Source organism: Eschscholzia californica, unplaced genomic scaffold (genome assembly GCF_041429995.1).
Source record: "Eschscholzia californica isolate CP2 unplaced genomic scaffold, dmEscCali1.0.p SCAF_1, whole genome shotgun sequence".
Lineage (NCBI taxonomy): Eukaryota > Viridiplantae > Streptophyta > Magnoliopsida > Ranunculales > Papaveraceae > Eschscholzia > Eschscholzia californica.
This window is the reverse complement of record NW_028238198.1, coordinates 77,624,240-77,648,049: the sequence shown is the minus strand read 5'-3', so window position 1 is coordinate 77,648,049 and position 23,810 is coordinate 77,624,240. Positions and strand designations below refer to the sequence as shown.

At 36.3% G+C, this 23,810-nt stretch overlaps 4 protein-coding genes across 4 annotated transcripts; 3 read left to right on the top strand and 1 right to left on the bottom strand.

Annotated features, from left to right (window-relative positions):
• The first annotated feature begins 5,252 nt into the window (after positions 1-5,252).
• Positions 5,253-7,693, top strand: LOC147569414 (1-aminocyclopropane-1-carboxylate synthase-like). Its single transcript, XM_086671976.1, has 4 exons — positions 5,253-5,578; positions 5,680-5,811; positions 6,002-6,162; positions 6,427-7,693. The coding sequence occupies exons 1-4, from the start codon at positions 5,399-5,401 to the stop codon at positions 7,430-7,432; spliced, it is 1,479 nt and encodes a 492-aa protein (XP_086528102.1). The 5' UTR covers positions 5,253-5,398; the 3' UTR covers positions 7,433-7,693.
• Positions 7,694-15,209: 7,516 nt separating this feature from the next.
• On the top strand, positions 15,210-15,935 carry LOC147569413 (transmembrane protein, putative (DUF3464)). Its single transcript, XM_086655894.1, has one exon. It carries the CDS (start codon positions 15,250-15,252, stop codon positions 15,805-15,807), a length of 558 nt encoding a protein of 185 aa, XP_086512020.1. The 5' UTR covers positions 15,210-15,249; the 3' UTR covers positions 15,808-15,935.
• Positions 15,936-16,204: 269 nt separating this feature from the next.
• On the bottom strand, positions 16,205-19,019 carry LOC147569412 (heavy metal-associated isoprenylated plant protein 39-like). The gene is made up of 3 exons (XM_086655895.1): positions 18,890-19,019; positions 18,516-18,591; positions 16,205-16,861 (listed from the first exon to the last, which is right to left on the bottom strand). The coding sequence occupies exons 1-3, from the start codon at positions 18,893-18,895 to the stop codon at positions 16,452-16,454; spliced, it is 492 nt and encodes a 163-aa protein (XP_086512021.1). The 5' UTR covers positions 18,896-19,019; the 3' UTR covers positions 16,205-16,451.
• Positions 19,020-19,971: 952 nt separating this feature from the next.
• Positions 19,972-23,224, top strand: LOC147569411 (uncharacterized protein At1g01500-like). Its single transcript, XM_086655892.1, has 2 exons — positions 19,972-20,941; positions 22,541-23,224. Exons 1-2 carry the CDS (start codon positions 20,186-20,188, stop codon positions 22,769-22,771), a joined length of 987 nt encoding a protein of 328 aa, XP_086512018.1. The 5' UTR covers positions 19,972-20,185; the 3' UTR covers positions 22,772-23,224.
• The last annotated feature ends 586 nt before the right edge of the window (positions 23,225-23,810 follow it).

Sequence of the window (23,810 nt, the reverse complement as noted above, 5' to 3'; positions counted from 1 at the left end):
ATCATCATCTATCTTAAATCAAGATTTATTTTACAACCTATAACATCATAGAAAACAAGAAACAACATATAACATAGGTTTAATGGAGTTTTGGGGTGATGGTTTAATGGTTCTTCCATTATTATAAATCCGAAAGTTGTTATCTATTTGAGTTAGAGAGAAGGAGGAGGAGAGAGACAGAGAGAGGCGGAAGGAGACAGAGAGAACTAGAGAGGCGGAGAGAGACAAAGAGAGGCGGAAGGAGACAGAGAGAACTAGAGAGGCGGAGAGAGACAGAGAGAGGCGGAGAGAGACAGAGAAAACTAGAGAGGCAGAGAGAAAGATGAGGAGAGAAAGGCATTTAGGTTTCTTTCTAGGGTTTCTGTTTTGTGGGTTTTTATAAGAGGTAAAAGGTAACTCACACACGGGCTCGGGTATCGGGTTGGCATCGGGCTCGGGTATCGGGCTCGGGTACCGGGCGGGTTTATCGGGCCGGGAGTCGGATTTGAATCCCAGACCGAGCCCGACCCTATAAGCCCGAGCCATCGGGCCGGGTAGGTCCGGCTCGGGTAGAAACCGGGCTGCGGGTCTAAACGGTCCGGGCGGATCGGGCCGGATCCCGGGTTCCCGGACCGTCTTCCCACCCCTAGATATAGGTATGATATGTTTGGTCACATGACATTGATAAACCACCTCTTCTTTTTTTGTTGCAAAACATTGACAACTAGACTCCAAACACAAAAAAAAAATCAACAAATGTAAGCAATACTGTCACAAACACAACATTAGTATTCTTCTATCTTGATTATCTATGGCCCTACGTCGGCATGTCTGTCATTTGATTATCACGTGGCAAAATGGTCAAAATCTGACTTATATGTTGAAAAATAACAAAGTAGTTTGACCACTATAGGAGACTAAGCTTTGACCAGAGACAATCGTGTCAGAGTAGATAGCTATAGTCAGGGGTCGAGCCACCGCCGGTACGGCAGTGTGGTTAGGGCACTGTCGAAAGAAGATTCATGGTCGCTTCTCTTTACAAAAATTCATTCTCACCCTCGACAACATGATTAAATATTTAAGATGTTGGATTGAAGGAGATATTTAAGATTTTTTTAGGTTTAATAATTGATGAAGTTTGAAATTGTAAAAATTTGTGATCTAACACTATTTGACGTGCCAAATTGATCTCTCCCCTATTTAGTTATGTTGTTTTGCTTATGAGAATTTATTAAGGATGTTACTATATACAACTTCAGTTTTGCTAAAGACAACTATTAGACAAAAATAACTAAATAAAACTAACAAAAATATTGTCCTTAGTTGCTAAACAACACCAACACCAAAAATCAAGTATAACCGATTTTTTCCTCCATTCTATACACAACTCTACAAAAATTATTAAACAAAATAACTAAATAAAATTAATTGAATTTCGTCTTAAATTGGTAAACCCAACACTAAAAGAAAAAAAATCAAATATAATCGAATTTTTTCTCAAAATTCAAATTTCTATTATCATAATTAATTATTCATAAATAAAATATATTCGAACATTAAACTAAGAAGTTAACCAAATATTAACAAATAACAAAAAAAATATATATATATATTTTCAAAAAAAAAAATCCAACGGATATTGTTCAACAAAAAAAATCCAACGATTATGTTTTCAACAAAAGAAAATCTCATGGGATATTCATAAAATCATACTACATGAAATCACTATGTATATTTTTAAGCTTAGTTTAAACCTTAATAATGTATATTTCATAAAATCATGCTACATAAAAATAATGTATATTTTTTTAAAACCTATAACACTATTTTTTTTAGATAATACTAATACAACCAATTTTATTTTTGTTTAATAATTTAATAAAGGAAAAAATTGTGTCTATTAAATAATTTTGGGAAGTTAACATAGTTATATTTAGCAATCTAAGATTGAAAAAATTATTTGCTAGATAAAACCAATAAATCGATCTCTGGTGTTGTTTAGCAATTTAATAAAAAATATATGGTTGTGTCTAGCAAATAGCTTTATGAAGCAATTATGCAGCTTCATTTAGCATTTGTCTTTATTAATGGTTGGTTCTCATTCCTATCATAAGAGAATCATGGTTCCTTAATATGTTTGGTTATCAAAAAATTTGTGATTTTTCAAGCTTAAAAATTCCTAAATCTAAGATTTGTATTAAACAAAAAATCTCACCCTACATCCTGAATTTTGGTAGGATTTTGGATTAATAAATGAAAATTTAAAATCAACAAAAAATATTTTTTTTTCTACAAAATAGTTGTTTTAAAAATACAGTTTTCAGAGAGAAAAAATGATTTTTCGGGGAATAACAATTTTCCAAAAAAAAAAAAAAAACAATTTACTTGGAAAAAAACAATTATCAGAACTCCGGCGAAGGTCTCCCTTCGCCGGAGTTTTTAGAGAGAGAGAGAGGGTGAGGGAAAATAAAATTTCTAGAGAGAGAGGAGAGAGAAAATAAAATAAAATAATTAATATTTGAAGGTCGCCGGCCGGAAATTTGGCCTGCCGGAGAAGATGATGATGTGGCGTGATAGGTGACTTGGCAGAGAGAGAAAATGAGATGGAGGAGAGAGAGTAACGGACAGTTAAAGATAACGGAAAAAGGGGGCCATACGGAAATATTTGGTAAAGTAAGGGGTCGGGCAGGAAGCTGGTCATAAAGTTGGGGGCCATTTGGAAAATAACACATAATATTTTACATCTTCTGACTCAAACAAACTCTAAATGACTGTATTCAGATTTTTAGGATCTATATACTACTCTTGCTAATTGATTTTAACTTGCATTAATCCAATTTTTTCCTAATAAGTGTGTCTAAAATGACTTGAATATTAGGGTTAGGCCCAAAGAATTTGTGAGGGGTAAAGTACATGAATGTGTGTGTGGGTTGGGTTCCATACTTCATATATGTTAAACCCTAAGTGAAATCAAATCACATTTTTCTTTTAACTTGTATTAATCCAATTTGTTGCAAAGAAATCAAATCACATTCATTGATGGGTCATCTTGGTTAAGATAATACATGTAAATTATCCTACCACATCCAACATCTTCCTCCCCCAATTCCAGTACATGATATGAACCACAAAATCTAATTTCTATAATATAAAATGTGAACCAAATGAAAGACATTTCCACACCCAATAAGGCAAGACGTAGAACACAAGTAAGAGTCAATCTCACTTAAAATTAACCAATTTAGTCGAGGTACCCCACGGAATTCCCCAACACCTACCAACTTCTCATTTAAGATAGAGATTGAGAAGTATCAATATAGTCAACAAAGAAGCTTACCTACTATTTCAATTTTCAATTTAATTCAAAACCCACTACTTAAAATGAATAAAACCCTCATTCAAATCTTATAAGTTTACTTGAATCTTTCATAGGAAATTTCTTCTCCTTTTACTTTATTTTATTTACTATTTAATTTTTTCCTTTTTAGGGGATGCATGTTTCAACTTTTGTAGAACAAATTCCGAGAGGGGATTCTTAATTCAAATTTATGCATCTCGCACCAACCTAAAACATAAGATTTCTTACACACCCATGGTTGATTTGTCACCTACATTTTAAATATACTCAAGACGTTATGTCTTCAAATTAACAAATCGACTTCCCTCAGTACGATTAGTTCATTTTCCCTAATTTTTTTAAACCAATAAAAGAAGGAAAATTAGCTTTCAAATACCTATTTATAAAATCCCCACCTTTAACATAAGATCATCATATCTCCAAAAGTTCTTTAGACCTCACCTAGTTTATGGAGTACTAGTTTATTTTCAACTTTTCATTCTCACTTGCTTTTGTGCCTTCTTTGACAACTAAAAATAAGACCAATGACTAACATCATCTTTCCTTTTGAGAGAATTTTGTCATCATCATTCTTATTCTTTATGAAACTTTGAATACATATGTTTCTTCACTATCTCCTTCCTTAGCTTTTATAATAAATTATATTCAACTAATTCGAAAGGAACAAACTATAAACTGCCATAAATCTAAAAGTCTAAGTTATTGAACCCATATATTTTGTCTAAAACCATCAAACCTCATAACTAAAGGGTGAGAGGAAAGAGTTACCAGGGATATAAGGTGTCCCCATTTTCCAAAAAAAAAAAAGTGTCCCCAGTCTATCTAATCTAGGGTGATAAGAAAGAGTTACTAGGGATATAAGGTGTCCCCAGTCTATCTAATCTGAACTAACCAACAACAACCAATAGAATCCTATTTGGAGCAATAGGATACCAAAAATGCTAGTTGGCCCCACTCTCGTCGAACGGCGACGTGGTCGACTTCAATTGGTCAGCCCATGTGGAGTTCCACGTCAAACGACTAAGTGGTCGACTGCAATTGGCCAGACCAGCCCATGTAGGGAGTGAAACGAGTTAACCAATTGGAGTCAGTGACATCATCATCCGAACGTGGTCGACTCCAAAAGCCGGGTCGAATAGCCCTTCTTGAATGAAGTCAACTTATATTCTTAGAGCAACTCCAATGCAAGACTCAACAAAAACTCTAAGAATCATATGTGTCAAGTGTGAAAAGTAGATTTCTAAATGGTTTGTTTCCTATTTGGCCATTTAGAGATACTCTATTGGAAAGTCTTCTCCAACGCAACACCTAAGAGAAACTCTAGAAATCTATATTTTTGGAAGAAAAATTAGTTGATTTGCTTATGTGGCACTTGGAACTCCTCAAAAAGACGCAGTAAATTTAGAGATTCATGTTGAGTTTTGTATTGGAAATGAGTTTTAAAGAAAAACTCTAAAAATTCCTCTATGACCCTCTAAGATTAAGAGTCTGAGTATTGCATTGGAGATGCTTTTAGACCTTTTGACCATATAATCATTTTCTATTCATCCCTCCATTTTAGTCCCTCTCCCAACCCTCTGCTGATGTGGCGACATATTAATGGAGTATAGTTGTTTCTCACAATTCTCTCTCCCATTACTCCACCCTGTAAGTGATCAAGTGATGTGTGGCCACTAGAGGAGAGACCAAAATGGAGGATGAATAGAATTTCTATGTAATCACCTAAAAATTCAAGTTGTCTGTACACGTACTCAGATGGTAAAAGTCAAGCCCTCCAGACAACCCTTCCTTGATTACCTCCTGGTCCTCCTCCCTTTCTACCTGCCTATAAATATCTACTTCTTCATCTATCTAAATCCAACTCTCTTTCTCCCTCTCTCTCTCTCTCTCTCTAAACCCATCTCTCTCTCTCTCTCTCACTAGCTAGTTCTTACATAAGCTCATTTGATATATACAAATTCATTTTAGTATTAGTGATCATAGTTAACTGCTAGCTAGTACTAGTGACTTATTAGTGATATTGAGAGAACTATTTCACATTTGTTTTTTGATATAGCTAGAATGGGGTTGAACAAAAATGTTAGCAACCAAAATAATCAGCTTCTCTCTAAGATAGCAACAAATGATGGCCATGGAGAAGATTCACCATATTTTGATGGGTGGAAGGCTTATGATAATGATCCTTTTCATCCTACTAATAATCCATCTGGTGTTATTCAAATGGGTCTTGCTGAAAATCAGGTAATTCTATGGAATCTTGTATTTTCACTCTTTTAATTTTGTCTAAATTTGATGTATTAAAACTAATACATTTTTTTTTTATTATTATTATTTACTTGCAGCTTTCCTTTGATATAGTTGAAAATTGGATTAAGAGACACCCAGAAGCTTCGATTTGTACTATCGAAGGCGTAAACGAGTTCAAAGACATCGCTATTTTTCAAGACTATCATGGTTTACCCTCCTTCCGAAATGTAAGTACAGTACTGAAGCCGACTTTAGTTGAGCAGTAACACGTGGTTTTCTCCGTATATGGAAGAGTCCACAGTTCAAATCTTACTGTATCAAATATATATAAATTTTTCAGGCATACCGACCTTCGAAATATAAATTTCATGACATTGACATGATTTCTAATATTGTTGTTAACTACTAATTTTTCAGGCTGTGGCAAAGTTTATGGGTAGAGCAAGAGGAGGTAGAGTGACATTTGATCCAGATAACATAGTTATGAGTGGTGGAGCAACTGGAGCGGCCGAGACGATCGCCTTCTGTCTGGCTGACCCCGGTGATGCATTCCTCGTCCCAACACCGTACTACCCGGCGTAAGCTTCATTTCCTTCTTCCTTTTTCAATCTTTCTTTCTACTCAACTCTTTTGCATTACTTAAGCTTCATTTGCTTCTTCCTTTTTCAATCTTTCTTTCTACTCAACTGGACTCTTTTGCTCTTTCGGTTACCAATTATATCAAACTCCATATAGCTTTATATTTTGAACGTTCGAGTTTTTAAATTTAGAGCAAGTAGTTGTTTACTAATAGAGGAAATTTTTACTATTTCTGATTACGAATTTTGAAATATATCGTACAGATTTGATCGAGACTTGAGATGGAGAACTGGAGTGCAATTACTTCCAATTGAATGTGATAGTTCTAACAATTTCAAAATCACTATTACTGCAATAGAAGCTGCATATCGAAAAGCCCAAGAAGCTAACATCAAGGTTAAGGGTTTACTCATAAACAATCCTTCAAACCCACTAGGAACAATACTAGACAAGGAAACACTCAAAACCCTAGTAAAGTTTATCAATGAAAAGAACATACACCTAGTCTGTGATGAAATTTACGCAGCCACCGTCTTCAATAAGCCCGATTTTGTTAGCATTTCCGAAGTTATTGAGGAGGATATGGAATGTAATCGAGATCTAATCCATGTCTTGTATAGTCTCTCAAAGGATATGGGATTCCCAGGGTTTAGGGTTGGAATAGTTTACTCATACAACAAAGATGTAGTAAATTGTGCACGTAAAATGTCGAGTTTTGGACTAGTTTCAACACAAACTCAACATTTCATTGCATCCATGCTTTCAGACGAAGAATTTGTTAATCAGTTTATCGAACTGAGTTCGAAAAGATTAGCAAACAGACACAAAATACTCACAAAAGGTCTTCAAGAAGTAGGAATTGGTAGTTTAAAAAGCAATGCAGGTTTGTACTTTTGGATGGATTTACGTCGTCTTCTCAAAGAGCCTACTACCGAAGCTGAAACATCGTTATGGCGGGTTATAATCAATGATGTTAAGCTAAATGTTTCACCTGGTTCTTCATTTCATTGTTCGGAACCTGGATGGTTTAGGGTTTGTTTTGCAAACATGGATGATGAAACAATGGAAGTAGCCTTGGGGAGGATTAGGAAGTTTGTAGTTCAAGCTGTGAAAGATTCAGAAGCTTCGGTTAAGAGTACTAAGCCACCACGTTGGCGTAATAATCTTCGTCTAAGCTTTTCTCGTAGATGCGAAGATATAAGTATGACACCACGCATAACTTCACCTCATTCACCGATGCCTCATTCGCCTCTTGTTCATATTTCTTGAAAGGATTAGATCAAGAAACCATTAACAGTACAAACAATATATGTTTCCTTGGTGTGTGTAGTAGTAGTAGTATACTAGTATGAGTTGAAAATAGTTGAATTGTTTAATGACTTCCCATTTTTTGAATGCAAATTAACTTGCATTCTATATGGGTCATTACATATATCTCAGTGTGGTACTTAGTTTTTCTTTTTCACCTTAATTGGTTTGTTATATCATATATGAAATGTTAAGTGAAATAAAATTGTAAGAATTTATTTCTTTGTTTTTAATAATATTTGATTTGTGCAAATTACTTATGAAGGGTACTCCGACGTGACATTAAGATACAAATGATGATGTTAGTTCTTACGTTTTGGACTTAAGGTGAAATTCTTTTGTTATTGCCGAATTTGATATGTGATATGTCATAAAATGTAATCATCTTGTGTATCGATGTTTTCATCATCTTGCACTAAAGTAAGTAACAAAAGAAAACGTAAATCTCAATTTAATAAAACAAGTATCGGCAATATCACAAGTATAGATAAAACAAGGCAAGTCTAGTCAGTACTTAATTTCCCCAACAACATAAAAGTCGTGGCGACAGTTCTTGTAAACTGTGTTCGATTATCAAAAACTATATAACTAATTAAGAAGAAAAAAAACATGTAATTTTCTAGTAGAAATTGGCGTATAACTAAATATAGATAACGTCGATAGTTACCATTGTCCCTTAGGTCATTGTCTCATGACTCATATTATGTACAAATGTAGTACAAGCTTAACACATCTATATGCTAAAGGTGTGGAATATACATTACCATGTAATGATCTGATTTTTTTTTTTTCCTTTTTTGGTTGGTAGTATTCCATTACAAGCCCAAAGAATCAAAGATAGTTACATCATAAACCTACTTCTTAGTGGTTTCTTCTCTGCAAATTCAAACTAGAAATCCCCATAATTCCAAACACCACTAGACATCAACACGTACCAATACCATCCTACAAAGGTATGGGCAAATTAGGTCCAAATGTATAAGATAAAAGAAACTAGTCCCACCATCGAAATCAAAGCTTTTTGGTCGGCTCAAAGTTTTGACATTATGGTCTTTCTCGTAACTTTCCATAGGACCCATTAGATAATTACATTCATTATGAGATATCATGAGAAAAATGCCAATGTCAAAATTTATCGTCGTACCCACCAAGGATATATGTATATATATATATGACTGCTAGATGGCACAAACAGAGCCTCTGTGTCTGTAAAGAAATGTTACCATTTCATTTATTCGTCTAAATGATACAAAATTAAAAGATTCGAAATTTTAAGCTTTGAAAATGTGTTGCAATGCTTTGATGTTTAGGACGGGAAAATTTGTTTGGTATACAACATCACTAGAATTTTCAATTGTGTTTGATTTGAAATATTCTACTTGCCTAATTAATTATATGCGAAAAAAAACCACAAGTGGGCTAGACGACTAGAAAATTAGTAACCTCGTATACTTGACCAATTGTTCAAATTGAAGTGTTGGATTAGAAATTATAATTATTGAAGTTGGTGAGGCAATTTTTTCTTGTCAATTTGTAGTTCCCAATTACCAAATGGATGTCACCAAGGACTAAATGAAGGGCCTTGACCATTAATTAGTTGTTCCTTAACTTAATCTTTTGACTTAATAAAGTAAAAAATGGTAAAGTCTAATAGTAGTAATATATTTGTCAAAACTTGCTTGCAAAGTAAAGGCTCGTGGCTAGAGTCTTACTAAATTTACTTAATTGCATTAGACTTGCATTTGTCAAACAATAAATCTACATTAGCTCTCACTTTCACCTCCCACTCAATCTTCAAGAAGTTTTCGAGATTGAAACAAATATTTGTATAAAATGATGATAAAGACGAATCACATTGTAAACTGAAGTCTGATAATTGGTCAAAATGGGAGTTGATGTTTTTGTCAAAATATTCCATTAGAGTTCGTTTTTGTTAATGAGAGTTGAGTTTTTACGTCGGTCTCTTTCCTGCAATGTAAAATAGTACTGAGTAGAGGTCCAATTAAAGTGTTAGAATAATACACAAAATCATTTAGACCCAACTATACCCATTTTCTCTTCAACAAAAAAAAAAACTAATACCCATTTTCGAATTTTCTTTGTTACTTGTGTGAAAAGGTTAAACCTTTGAATGATAAACACACTCGAGTATAATCGAGTGGAGATGATGAAGATGATTAACTCGGTTGTTAACCGAGGGAGATGAAGAAGAGATGATGGTCTCGGCTATAACCGAGACTATGTGTGATGACTCTCGGTTGAAGCCGAGAGTGATGGAACTTAGATGTTCGGGTATAACCGAGAGAGAGAGGGTGAGATGGAGCTCTCGGTTATAACCGAGAATGTTGATGATGATTAGTGTGTTGTTGATCGTATGAGAAGGAGAGAGAGAGATAGGTAAATACCTTGTTTATTAACTTACAACTTGATTATTACATTGTCTATGGAGATACATATTTATAGGTTTACAACTTAGGAGTCTTGTAAAATCGAAAAACTAAACTCTATCCTTATCTAGTGTAATCCTAATAGAATTAGGACTAGTAATGGAGACCGACCCACTCGGTTTGGACCGAGTGGAATTGACTCTCTAACACTCCCCCTCAAGTTAGAGCGGGAATGGAAGTAACGCCTAACTTGCCAATAATGTTCTTGAACGGTTCTGCCCCGAGTGGTTTTGTGAAGATATCTGCTAGTTGAGAATCTAAACTTGTAAAGCGCGTGGCAATGACGTTATCTTTAATCTTCTCACGAACGATGTGGCAATCTATCTCAATGTGTTTGGTACGTTCGTGAAATACGGGATTATCAGCAATGTGGAGAGCGGCTTTGTTGTCGCAATAAACTGTCATCGGATCTGAGTGATCGATTCCAAAATCAAGTAATAAATACTTGAGCCATTGTAATTCGCATGTGAGAATGGCTAAAGCTCGATATTCTGCTTCGGCCGAAGATTTGGCAACGGTGGGTTGTTTCTTTGACTTCCATGAAAGTGGGCTAGATCCCAACATTGTAAAATATCCAGTAGTTGATCTACGGGTGGAAGGACAACCAGCCCAGTCGGAATCACAGTAACCTGTAATATGAAAAGAGCTGTTTGCTGATAAAAATACTCCTTTATCAAGGGTACCTTTCAAGTATCGTAGTACGCGATGAGCGGCGTCTAAGTGTACTTGACTAGGTGTTTGCATGAATTGACTAAGGTTATTCACAGCAAAGGCGATATCTGGCCGTGTAACCGTTAAGTAGAGAAGTCGGCCAATTAGGCGACGGTAAATTGACGGATCCGCCAATGGTGTACCGTCAGTGGGAGAGAGGCGGAGTTTTTGTTCCATAGGAAACTCCGAAGGACGTGCAGCGGTCAGTCCAGAATCTTTTAAAATATCAAGTGCATATTTTCTTTGACATAGAAAAATGCCTTGTGAAGAGCGAGAAACTTCAATACCAAGAAAGTACTGGAGACGTCCTAAATCCTTTAGTGAGAAAGCATTATTTAGGAATGATTTTAACTTGGAAATAGCATGATCATTATTTCCTGTGATAATGATATCATCCACATAGACTAGAACGTAAATCTGAGTGGAGTGGGAACGAAAGGTAAAAAGCGAATAATCACTCTTAGATTGAGAGAAACCACGTTCAATTAGAACGGAGGAAAATTTGGAAAACCACTGACGGGAGGCCGGTTTGAGACCATAAAGAGATTTATGAAGGCGGCATACAGTAGACTCCCCCTTAGATGAAAATCCGGGGGGAAGTTTCATGTAAACCTCTTCATGTAGGTCGCCTTGGAGGAAGGCATTATTAACATCCAACTGGTGGAGAGACCAGCCTTTAATGGCGGCGAGAGAAAGGAGAACTCGAACGGTTACTAGTTTAGCAACCGGAGCAAAAGTATCATTGTAATCTAATCCCTCTATTTGAGTATAGCCTTTAGCCACTAAGCGAGCTTTATAGCGTTCTATGGAGCCATCGGGCTTGAATTTTATTTTATACACCCATTTACAACCGATAGGCTTCTTGCCTGGTGGTAAGCTAGTAAGAGTCCATGTTTTGTTTTCTTCCAAGGCCGAAATTTCCTTGGCCATTGCATCCTTCCAATGAGAAGATTTCATTGCTTGGGTGAAGGAAGTGGGTTCGGTCGAGGACAAGACCGAGGAAAGAAATTTTTGATGAGAAGTGGAAAAAGAATTGATTGAAAAGTAGTTTTCAAGTGGGTACTTGACGGGAGTGGCGTTGGAGCAAACATAGTCTTTGAGGTGACTAGGTGGATGGCGAGACCGGACCGGTCTGCCGGAATCAACGACGGGAGAGTCGGAAGCGGGAACGTCGGTCGCGTTCGGTGGCAGCGAAGAGACCGAGCTGGGATTGTTGACAGGAGGTTCTGTCGGCACCCCCGAACTGGGTAGTCTGCCAGAATGTTCTGTCGGCACACCCCTGAACTGGGGAGTCCGTCAGGGTTTTCTGTCGGCACCCCCGAAGGCGGGTCAACAGGGGTGTCTGGAGGCACCCCTGAAACAGGATCAGAAGCCGGGACGACAGGAACAGTGGGTTCTTCGGTGAACCTGCTGCTGTCGGACAGTGAGGTTGGAGGAGACTTGTTAATCACCGGAAAATTGAAGGTACCGTCATCATCGATAGGTAGGGACGGGGATGGATCGGTGAGAGGAGGTTGTGCCGGAGGTGGAGAGGCCATCGGAAAGCGATTCTCGAAGAATGTCACGTCTCGTGAGATAAAAATACGTTGAGTAGAGATGTCGTATATACGGTAACCCTTTTGTCCACTTGGATAGCCAAGAAAGATGCCGGCGGAGGACCGGGCGTCCATCTTGGTTTTTACCAAAGGGATACGGGCATAGCAAAGGCATCCGAATACACGTAAGTGTGAAAGATTCGGAGGAGCACCCATGAGAATTTCATGAGGGGATTTCCCATCAAGGACTGGTGTGGGTAATTTATTAATGAGATAGACAGCGGTTAGAACGCATTCTCCCCAAAAGGAAAGAGGGAGGTGAGCTTGAAGTCGTAAAGATCTAGCGACTTCAAGAATGTGACGATGTTTTCGCTCTACAACACCGTTTTGTTGAGGCGTATAAGTACAACTTCGTTGGTGGGTAATCCCTTTTTCAAGAAACCAACTTTGGAGAGAATGATTTATGAACTCGGAACCATTGTCTGATCTAATTGTTTTTATCACACAATTAAATTGTGTGTGAACATAACTAGAAAAATTCCTAATTAGTATGGTAGAATCCGATTTAGAATTTAGAAGAAATACCCAAGTACAACGAGAAAAATCGTCAACAAGGGTCAAAAAATAACGACACCCGGAGGTGGAGGGAACCGGAAAAGGACCCCATATATCGGCATGAACTAACTCAAATATATGAGTGGAAGAAGTAGTGCTAGTAGGAAAGGGCAATCGACATTGCTTAGAGAGTGGACATATATCGCACGGCACTTTATTTGATAAAAATTTAAAATTCATACATGGAAGTCTAGAATTAAAAAATTGAAAACGAGAAAAAGATGGATGGCCTAAACGGCAATGCCATAAAGAAAAAAGACTCATGACTAGATTTATCTTGAACTAAATTGAAAACGGAAAAAATTTGACGCTCCGTGCGAAGGAAGTAAAGGTCATCATGAAGACTACCACGCCCAATCTCCATCTTCGTTGTTCGGTCCTGAAAAAGACATAAGTCATTGTCAAATAAGACGGTACAACGAAGAGACTTAGAAATTTGAGATATAGATATGAGATTAAATTGAAAAGATGGAATATGAAGCACATCTTGTAAATAAAATCTATTTGAAAAATAGACCGAACCAATATGGTGAACTTTAACTCTTGATCCATCGGGTAATCTAGCAAATAAATCCGGAGGAGCAAGAGAATAGGAAGAAAATCGTGATAAAACCGAACATATGTGTTTAGCGGCACCGGAATCAATAACCCAAGGAGGGTGAAAAGAAGAAGTATACGTACCGGTGAGATTAATGAGTGGATCTTTGTTGAGACGAAGAGAGGTTGTGGGCTGTTTTTGTTGATCTAATAATGCCAAAACCGATTGATATTGTTCCGGGGTGAGAGATGTTGCTGTAGGCACCCCCACACCGTTTTGATTTGTGACCGAGTTGGTGGCCGATTCTTGCCGAGAACGTGGTCTTCCACGTTGACCGTAGTTTGGTGGATAACCATGGAGTTTGAAGAATGTAGAAATATCATGTCCATGGAGTTTACAATGATCACAAAATGGTCGTTGTCGTTTGGGTCGTTGTTTATCGGAACCATAAGACCGATTTTGATTGTATTCATTGGACCCAACGGCTAGGGCGGCAGCATTATTATCTATATTCATGGGAGAAACAATGTTTTGTTGAACCTCTTCTTGTTTAATAAGAGAATGAATTCGAAGAATAGAAGGGAATGGTTCAATCAACAAAATTTGACTCCTAATTGAGGAGAAACGATCATTAAGACCTTGGAGAAATTCCATAGCTCTATCTTGATTTGTTCGTTCAACCAAGGAGCGACCATGACCACATGTACAAGGCTCGGTAATTAACAAAGAGTTGAGTTCATCTTGAAGAGCCTTGAGTTTTGTAAAGTATGTGGAAACATCGAAATTGTCTTGCTTAAGACAAGAAATTGCTCTCTTAAGTTGGAAAATCTTGGGAGCATTCCGTTGATGAAAACGGTCATAGAGATTATGCCATATATCAAAAGCCGTCTCATCATATAATATTGATGATCGAAGAGGTGGATCGACCGAATTGATAAGCCAACTAGAAACAAGGTCGTTACATCGTCCCCATTGTTCTAGTTCGTTAGGATCGGTTGGTTTATCGATGCTTCCATCAACAAAACCAAGCTTGCCTTTAGCTCGTAAGGCCTTTGACATTCCTCGTGACCATGAGGAATAGTTATCACCGGTTAAAAGCGGTGTGATGATAATAGTGGTGGGAGAATCCGAATGATGAACTTCAAACGGCCCACTATTAGTGGTAGCATGAATTTGAGAAGTTTCGGAAGCTTCGGGAGTAGTCATGATTCAAGAGAAAAAAAAAATTGAAGGCTCTTATACCATGTGAAAAGGTTAAACCTTTGAATGATAAACACACTCGAGTATAATCGAGTGGAGATGATGAAGATGATTAACTCGGTTGTTAACCGAGGGAGATGAAGAAGAGATGATGGTCTCGGCTATAACCGAGACTATGTGTGATGACTCTCGGTTGAAGCCGAGAGTGATGGAACTTAGATGTTCGGGTATAACCGAGAGAGAGAGGGTGAGATGGAGCTCTCGGTTATAACCGAGAATGTTGATGATGATTAGTGTGTTGTTGATCGTATGAGAAGGAGAGAGAGAGATAGGTAAATACCTTGTTTATTAACTTACAACTTGATTATTACATTGTCTATGGAGATACATATTTATAGGTTTACAACTTAGGAGTCTTGTAAAATCGAAAAACTAAACTCTATCCTTATCTAGTGTAATCCTAATAGAATTAGGACTAGTAATGGAGACCGACCCACTCGGTTTGGACCGAGTGGAATTGACTCTCTAACAACTTGCACCTTTTTTTTGTTCAAATTGTTACTTACACCTTAATTACACTCAAATATCAATAACATAAAAGAAATTAAGGTTGTAGTAATTTACAAAGCAAAAGCACAGCCATTCATTATTTTGGATAAGGTATATCTAACACTAACCTTTACATATACTATAGTACTACCACAAACAAAAAGATAGCTCTAAATAGGAGATATGAGAGCTCTTCATCTCTCCCTACAACTATCATCTCTTCAAATCACAAATAGTCCTCCATGGAAGCACTCAAACCCATTCTTTCAACCTAACTTCTCCTCAATTCCTTGCGACACTACTTTACATAAGAGAACATTCAAAATACAAGCAAAGGCAAAAGGTTTCGGCGAAAGAACACAACCTGAGTCGACAATTACAGTACCAGACGAGAAGAACCCAAAACAAATTGGCGGTAAAAATGCACAAGATGAAGATGATAAAATCGCCCCGGAAATTTGGGAAAGAATGATAGTAAGGATATTAGTTTCAGTAGGAGCTCCAATGGGAAGTGGTTTAGCATTGTTATTTATATTAGGTATGCTTAAAGAAAATCATATATGGGATGTGCCACTTTGGTTTCCATTTTTAACTACATTATTATCATTTGGAACATCTGCCATTGGGATTGCTTATGGAACATTGTCTACTAGTTTAGATCCAAATAAGAAAGGATCATTTTTTGGGTGGGAAGAAGTTGAAAAGAATTGGCCTGAGCTTTGGAAGGAAGATATTGAATAATGAGTTCTATTCATTATGAATTCATTAAGGTTGTGGAATATAAAATTTTGTTTTTCGGGTTGTTCTTAGCTTGTATTCTCTTAATTACATTAACATACTAGCAATATACAATGTTCGGTTTCTCTTAAGACTATTGAAATTTGTATTCTAAGTGTTTTATTTGTTTCAATCTGACTCGTCTAGATCACACCCGTTTGAATCTAACTTATTTTGGTCGAAAGTACAATAGCTACTACATAAAATTTTAAATAGTGGATTCTTAATTCAAACCGACCCAAATCAGCCTGAGTCAGCTATTTAGCCGAGTCCGTGTATTCAGATCTGAATTATAAAAATCCCACCTAACAAACAAACAAAAATTAAGCTAATAAAGAATTAATAACAAATAATAAGTGGATTTGAAGATTGATAATGGTTTTTCTATTAACTTTCATCCTTAATTTCTGGTCATGAAACAGAGTTTCCTGGTTCATTTCTCAGTAGCTCCTACACAAGAAAAATTCATATACTCTAAACTTCAATGTTTCTTAGATATATCGATTTATACATTAACCTTTTACAGAAATATGACTACCCATTGTGGCATTGTGCCCCAACCAGAAATATGTCTTGGAACATTGCCGATAAATACCTATCCAGCTTAATCAACAGACAACACAGGAATTTGGATTTTCTTCCATACTGTGATAGCGAGCAGTCATATGTGGATTATATGCTCTGTAAGAATTGATAATTTCAGCAAGCTGTGGGTTCGGGTCTAGCTTCTTCTCTTCTTTCTTCGGTTCTTCTTTCTTTTGTCCTTCGTTCTTCGTTTCTTCTTTCTTTCCTTCAACTTTCTTTTGCTCCTCTTTCTTCCCTTCGACCTTTTTTGGTTCCTCTTTCTTCTCTTCAGACTTTTTTGGTTCCTCTTTCTTCTCAGGTTCTTTAGCAGGCCCAACAGAAACAATCGTAGCATGGAAACGTCTCCTTAATTTGCATACAAGGTCAACAGGATCAACATCTCCAACCACGGTTAATTTCTTTGTTTTCATGTCCATGGACATCATCTCGACCCCTACGAAATCAATAGATCAGGTTTACTACTACAACAAATTCTAGTTTCGTAATAACTCACGATTGGTAAGTGTAAGATAAAGTCTCTAAACTATATAAAATGAATAGAGAAACCGACATGGATTCGGAGAGTAAAGAGCAGAACTACATATATATGTATATACTATAATTATGTCCTGCTACGAAATTCCACTCTATGAACTGCTATATACTAGATGTCGTTTCTTCCCTGAGCCCTCGACGTGAATGTGATTTTACTGATAAATGTTATGACGGAGAACAAACAATCAAGAGAAGTAGTAAAGGAAGTAAAAACAATCACATAAAACACAAGAGGTTTACGTGGTTCGGTTTATTAGACCTACTCCAACAACGGCGCAGTGATTTTCACATCGGAATAAACACAAGTTACAAAGATATCTCTAGGGCATCAGTTTATATAGCTCACTGGAAACTCTGATCCCACCACCTTTATTTCTAATTCCGAAAATACATGGATGCCCGTCACGTTGATAACTGTCCTAATAAGACTAGAAGAAACAAAGCAAAATGGGTCGAGCAAAAAGTATAAGCGGTTCTGTGAGCTGCAAACTGGATTGGACATCGATCTATATTCAAGACACTTTTAACAACAATAAAAACGAACAAAATGCCTCAGAAGAAGCAATTTAGAAGTCTTATGTGATCCTATCAGCCTCTAAAACTTCAAATTATGATGTGAGAATAGTCCCAAATAGGAGAAAGGAAATCTAGCAACCAAGAACTACATGTGATAGGCTTAAAAGCCACACGTGCTCCATGTCGCCCGTAAAAGAAAAAACACATGTTAGGCTCAAAGAATGCCAGGGGCGTGTGAGAGAATAGTCCCACATGGGAAAAACGCAATCTAGCAACCAAGAATATAATGTTTAAGGGTTCTCTGCTCATTGCCAATTGGTTTTAGATGGATGCCCACAAACTTAACATATTATGACGTGAATTCATGTATTCTTAGAGCATCTCCAATGCAAAACTCAAAAAAATCTCTATTTAGTCCTATTTGTCGAGTTCCAATTGAAGTGGCGAAAATAGAGATCCTTAATTCTTGTATGTCTCCAACGCAAAACTCTAAAACTTTTTTATTTTACTTATGTGGCATGGTTATTTTTGTAAAAAAATAATTAGTTATTTTAGAAATATACGAAGACTTGATTTCTATTGGTTGAAATTTCAATATTGATGAGTTGGACAATTAGAGATATCTCAACAGGACACTCTATTTCTGGAGTGTCCTCTTGAGATATCTCTATTCCACCCTTGACACATCATCTTTGAGTTCTTAGTCGAGTTTTGCATTGGAGATGGTTTGTTAAGAAAAACTCCAAAAATCCTATGTGGCACTCCAAATTTCTAAGATTGAGTTTTGCATTGGAGATGCTCTTAATACTTACTAGAACTAAAATTCTAGAAAACATTTTGTTATATTTCAACAAAAAAAAAAAAAAAACATTTTGTTATAGTTTTGTTTGAGTTTGTTGATCCACTTAAATTTAACCAAGTATATTTGGATAATGTTCTTTAACTTCAAGAACTGAAATTCAAGAAAAGATGACAAATTATAATCAAATTTCTTAATGAATCATCATGAACTGAAATTCAACTCAAGCTAGTAGTACCTGGAAGACTTGAGGCCTTTCTCATAGCTCTCTGCTTGTCTTTGTCATCATTCAAATCCAATTCCAAAACCACTTTCTGTTTAAACATAAGACATCATCAGTAGATTTATATAAGATTAGAAGAACAGAATATATAGTTTAAGAAATTTAACAAATACCCACAACTTAAATATCAAAAACTTTCAAAATTCATGTTTTGGAATCATTAAAATAGTATAATAAAAATATACCCAAATTCCCAAAACCCCAAAATGCAAAAAAAAAAAAAAAAAAAATTAGAACCACCCAACAAAAATTGATGAACCTAAATTCCAAAATAAGCTATAGAAAGGGAGAACTGAGAATTGTATTTGAAGAACAGATGGAAATCAGACCTTCATTTCTGTTAAGATGAAGCGAATCTTAAGCTGGAAGGAAAGGAATGTGAAAGGGGAGCTGAAGAAGGGCTATTTAACTGGCGCCTGAAAACGTTGGGAATGTATTTTCTTTGACAAGAGGTTTGACTTATCTCGATAACGTTGACAAATTAAATAACACGGTAACTTTAACGGAGTTCATTTACACGTCGTCAACCAAACTGTTAGTTTTGGGCCGCCGTTCTATGGAGGGTAATTTTTTTTTATAGAATCTAAGTGAGGGGCTAATCACAAATATATGACCATCATACTGAGACTCTGCCGCGACAAAAAGGTTGCTCACAGAAACGTAGGGAGGAGTTAAAGATGTTGAAGGATGATGGACGAAGAAAATGAAAATAGTTATGGGTAATGGTGAATGAGAAAATAGTGGTGGGTAATGGTGAACGAGAAACTGGTGGTGGATAATGACGAATGAAAAGATGAAGATGGTGGTTGTTGACGGTGAAAAAAGAAAACGGATAAATACAGTAGTTGGTGATCAAATATTAGTTTTCCATGGCAATTGAGTTTTTCACATTAACAATAAAAACAATTTTATGCCATTGGCGGACAAAGGAAATCGAGATGAGGAGACGAAATATTTTAGAAGAAATTAGTCAATTTAATAACTTGACTTAAATAGGTTTTACAAACTTAGAATATACTAATATTGCCCCTCTATGTCCTTTCTCTATCGAGCATTCTCTTTACCATCTCAAAGCGTTGACTATTATGCTCTGTCCCCAAAACCCTTCGTCAATGGTGAATCTCTTTGTTGATGACAAAAAAATGGTTTAACGCCTGAAAATGAATAGGGAATGATTGAGGGAGTATTTTGCAAAGAAATTCTTTTTTTGGAGTTCTAAAATGAGTGAGCCCTTAACAATTTGCAAAGAATTGCTGTCTCCTAAACGACCGTCAACGTCGTCTATCGTTTCTCACCCAACCCCACTTAAGTTTACGTCTTGACACCGTTTTTCTCATCGTTAGTTATTTCCAGACCTCTTTTTGATAAAATCCGGTTTCTCAAATAAATATCTAATTTGACTAAAATATAAAAATAAGAAAATCCAAAATTGAAGAAAATTTCCAGAAACTCTCTCTCTCTCTCAGAAAACGCAATCTTCATATCCCTTTCCCAGAGTGAGAGACATCAAAAACAACGAAGAACCCATCAAAGGCAATTGATTGAAAAACCTAACCCTAATTTTGGTAATTTTCAATTTCCCTATTGATTGTTCTTCAATTTCAGGTTATTCTTTTGATTCAACAATGGATTTTATGGAGGAGAAGGATTCAAATCCAAATTCATCAATGGTGAATTACTCAAGAAAGAAGAATTCAATTCCAAGACCGCCTCCGTTATATCGTCTAACAAACGGACCTCATTCATCTCCTTCATCAGCTTGGTTTGAGATCCGACTATTTTACGTAAGAATTACTCCATGTGTTGTTGAAAATGTTCCTGAATATTTAAAAATTCGTCATCTTCGTCATGAAATTGGGGTTTCCTTAGAAATTAATGGGTCTAGGGTTCCTGCTTCTGATGCTGCTTCATTAACGTTACGTCGTGATCGTCTTGATAAGGAATCATCAGAAGTTACGTATGTTAGTACTGATAGTGTTAGAATTACAGGGGCTATTGAATTTGAAGTTTATGAGAGAGAAGATTTGATTTTGTTGTGTGGGTCTTTGGAAAGAATTGAATCTACATGGAGTAATGGTGAGATGAGAGAGAAAGATTCTAATAATAAGAGTGGTTGGTGTATGGATTGTTATACCTCAGCTGCGGTTTCAACTGGTTCTTCTGTGTTTTTTCAACCTAAATTTAGGGGTTCTTCACCTTCATTTGAGGTTTATATTGCTGGTTGTTGTTCTGGTTCGCCTTTGGTTCTTACTAAGATGATTCAAGTTAGTCCTAAGAAGAAGTCTCCAAGGCTTAGTACTCTTGATGCTATTCCGGAGGATGAAGAAACTTGGAAAGAACATAATAGTGTTAATGATCTTGTTCATCACAGAAAGCTTCCTGTAAGTATTATTTGGTTTTCAATCTTAACTGCTTTCAAAATTTTGTTGAGGAAATCGTTTTGTTGAATTGAATTCGATTAGGAACTTATTTAGTTGAAAATTGTTGTTTAGTTAGTTAGTACAATGCTTAGAGATTTTAAAATGAAAGGTTGGGATTCCTAGATCAAATTGTCAAGAAATAAATACTAGGCATTATATGTGAATGTATTAGAATCTTTTGATGATCCATTTTTAAGGTGTACAAGAGCTTAATTTCCTCCAAACTCGTAGTCTATTTAGAAGCCGAGGAGAGGGTTGAGAGACGAGAGCCTATTGCATTTCGTAGAAGAAGCATTAGGCCAAGTTTTGAGGGAATTGATGGCTAGATATGGCCAGGATGCTTTTTAGAGAAGTATTTTGTTGAAAACTTTAGATGATGGCATGGTGCTAGTGGGGTAACCAAAGTGAGATTCTAGACTAAGAAAGGGATTATGAAGCAGATAGAGTAGCTTAATAGAATCCTACTGCTAACTTTATCTTTTTTCCATGTGACTTTTGTTGTTTTACCTTTAGTATCCCATAGTTGCATCTTCTTACATTTTTGAAAGTTCGTGTGTCTTCAACCAACATATTTTGTTGATGTAGTCAAATTTTAAAATGATAAATTCTGAGTTTTCTTGTTCGTAGTAAACCTAATCCCAATAAAACGACGCTCTTATATCCCCACTATGGTGAGAGAGGGTGGGCTTTGTACGTTAAACAATATATCCTTATGATGTAAGTATGAATTTACCCTCAAATTGACATACACCATTCCCTGTCCTCTTTATATGGAGCGCGTTTCCTATTTTTTCAAAAAGTTAGAAAACAGTCACACGATTTGGACAACTTTTTTTGGAGAGCTATACGCCGTATCTAGTCCCCTGATTCTTTGCTATTTCTTTATTAGTTTTAGTTGGCCATAAAAACATTTCTTGTGAGATAGGAAAGATGTAAATATTGTAATCTGAACATAATCTTGAACGACATTCACTTGGTAGGAAGATGAAATGTTGTTTTTATGTCATCAAAAGTTTGCGGACTGTGGTATGTGTTGAACAATGAGATGGAAGCTTCCCAATTATCAACGGACTTCTCCTCTTAGATTAGCTTTATATACTTAGCATCCTCCCTTCTAGATCAACAATCGGGAGGCACGGTTACTTCAAAAATATATCAAACATTTTTCTTATCAGAAGCCATGAGATAAACGGGAATTTGTCTTGTCTCTTCCTCTACCATATAAAAATTGATTTTTGGAAAAGAATTTCTTGAATTGATTGGAGATTCAGACCGACTGCTAACCTTATGCAAGAAAGCAAGCTGAGCCACATTGAAAAAGTCTGCCGTTAGTATTTCAGCATTTTATTCTTATACGCACATGGCTAACGTATGGCCAATAGTGCTAACACAGTAACACTGTCGTGATTATGCAGTCGACTCTGTCCAGGAAAATCAGTAAATCCATTCATATTTTTTGTAACAAAATTCTCAATTTTATGTATTTCCAAATCTATTAACACAAATAAATGCTTTCTCTATTTTCCTGTTCCCTCAACTGATTGTCTGGTACCTTTACAGGTTACAGATGTGGAGTCCGACGAATCCGATTCAGAAGGGAAAATTATTCGTAACTATAATTCAGAAGATATGTACTACGAAGAAGATGGTCAGCTATCATGGTTTAATGCTGGCGTCAGGGTTGGTGTTGGAATAGGATTAGGAATGTGCGTGGGAATTGGAATTGGTGTTGGACTGCTCATGCGCTCATACCAAGCCACAACCAGAACTGTCAGAAGAAGGTTTTTCTGAATTCTCTGGTTATTATTATGAAAAATAATGCGCATCAACAACTCTTACATGTTACTGCTATTAGAGAAGAACCCTGATCCTTCAGTTTTTGCGTAGAACGAATTTTGGCACCTGAGGCAGCTGTTGTACAGTTTTTTGGTAGTTAATGCTTTTTTGCTGATAAAGAACTTCTAAAGAACCTGCTACTTTGTTCCATTACCATGTTACTGAAGACTATATTGCCGTAATGTTTTGCAGAAGAAGTTTGCAGAAGCATGATTTTTAAATTCCAGTCGTCGTTTGGTTTGGGTGTAAAGTCAGTTTTGTTGCATTTATCGTTGTGTTCTCTGATAGAGTGAGATTGTTTGTATTTGGGGTATACAGGGTGTATCTTTGTTTGATCAGTGTAGATAATGAACAGATTCTGCGTGTATTCAATATAAACAATATGATTTTGATGCTTCCGTGCCAAAATTTACAGAACTCCAGTTGTAAACTGAAATGTATGAGTCTTTCTGTTCTCAATATAACATTATCTTTATGGGGAAAGAAGATTGCAGTATCTGTTAATACACTTGAGATATTGAAATCGAAAAAAAGCTCTTCTCAGCAAAATTCTGAAAGCAGTTTGTATTCAGACATCAATACAGCTTCTGCTATAATCTGGATCCAGTAAAATATGTTTTTACTTGGAAATGGTAGATGGTGATCTCCAGTGAAGTCCTATAATTCTTTAGAGGATCCACCGAAGAAAATAAGGAAGAGCTACAAAATTGCTAAATCTAAAGATGAGCTTAACTGAGTGAGAGCACAGCAAGTATCTTGAAGCCTTGCTACTGTAACTTTGTAAGTAATCCATTTTTCTCTTTGATACTTATCTTTAAACCTTGTTTTCATTCTCTTTTTATTTCCCTTTAGTTGATCCAATCTGTTTTGAATTTTATCCGTTGTTGCTTTTCTACTGGGTAGCCACAGCTGTCATTTCTTCTGATGGATTCAATTGGTTTCTTAAGAGAAGTTTTATATGTAATGCGTTCAGTCCCGTTGCTCGAGGAACCTT

Excerpts from the sequence above, each read along its gene's own strand:
- LOC147569414 (XM_086671976.1), top strand. The coding sequence starts at position 5,399 with ATGGGGTTGAACAAAAATGTTAGCAACCAAAATAATCAGCTTCTCTCT. Across the intron at positions 5,579-5,679 it reads TGGGTCTTGCTGAAAATCAG|CTTTCCTTTGATATAGTTGA; the intron begins GTAATTCTATGG and ends ATTTACTTGCAG. Across the intron at positions 6,163-6,426 it reads CCAACACCGTACTACCCGGC|ATTTGATCGAGACTTGAGAT; the intron begins GTAAGCTTCATT and ends TATATCGTACAG.
- LOC147569413 (XM_086655894.1), top strand. The coding sequence starts at position 15,250 with ATGAGAGCTCTTCATCTCTCCCTACAACTATCATCTCTTCAAATCACA.
- LOC147569412 (XM_086655895.1), bottom strand. Across the intron at positions 16,862-18,515 it reads AAAGGCCTCAAGTCTTCCAG|GGGTCGAGATGATGTCCATG; the intron begins GTACTACTAGCT and ends TTGATTTCGTAG.
- LOC147569411 (XM_086655892.1), top strand. The coding sequence starts at position 20,186 with ATGGATTTTATGGAGGAGAAGGATTCAAATCCAAATTCATCAATGGTG. Across the intron at positions 20,942-22,540 it reads TTCATCACAGAAAGCTTCCT|GTTACAGATGTGGAGTCCGA; the intron begins GTAAGTATTATT and ends GTACCTTTACAG.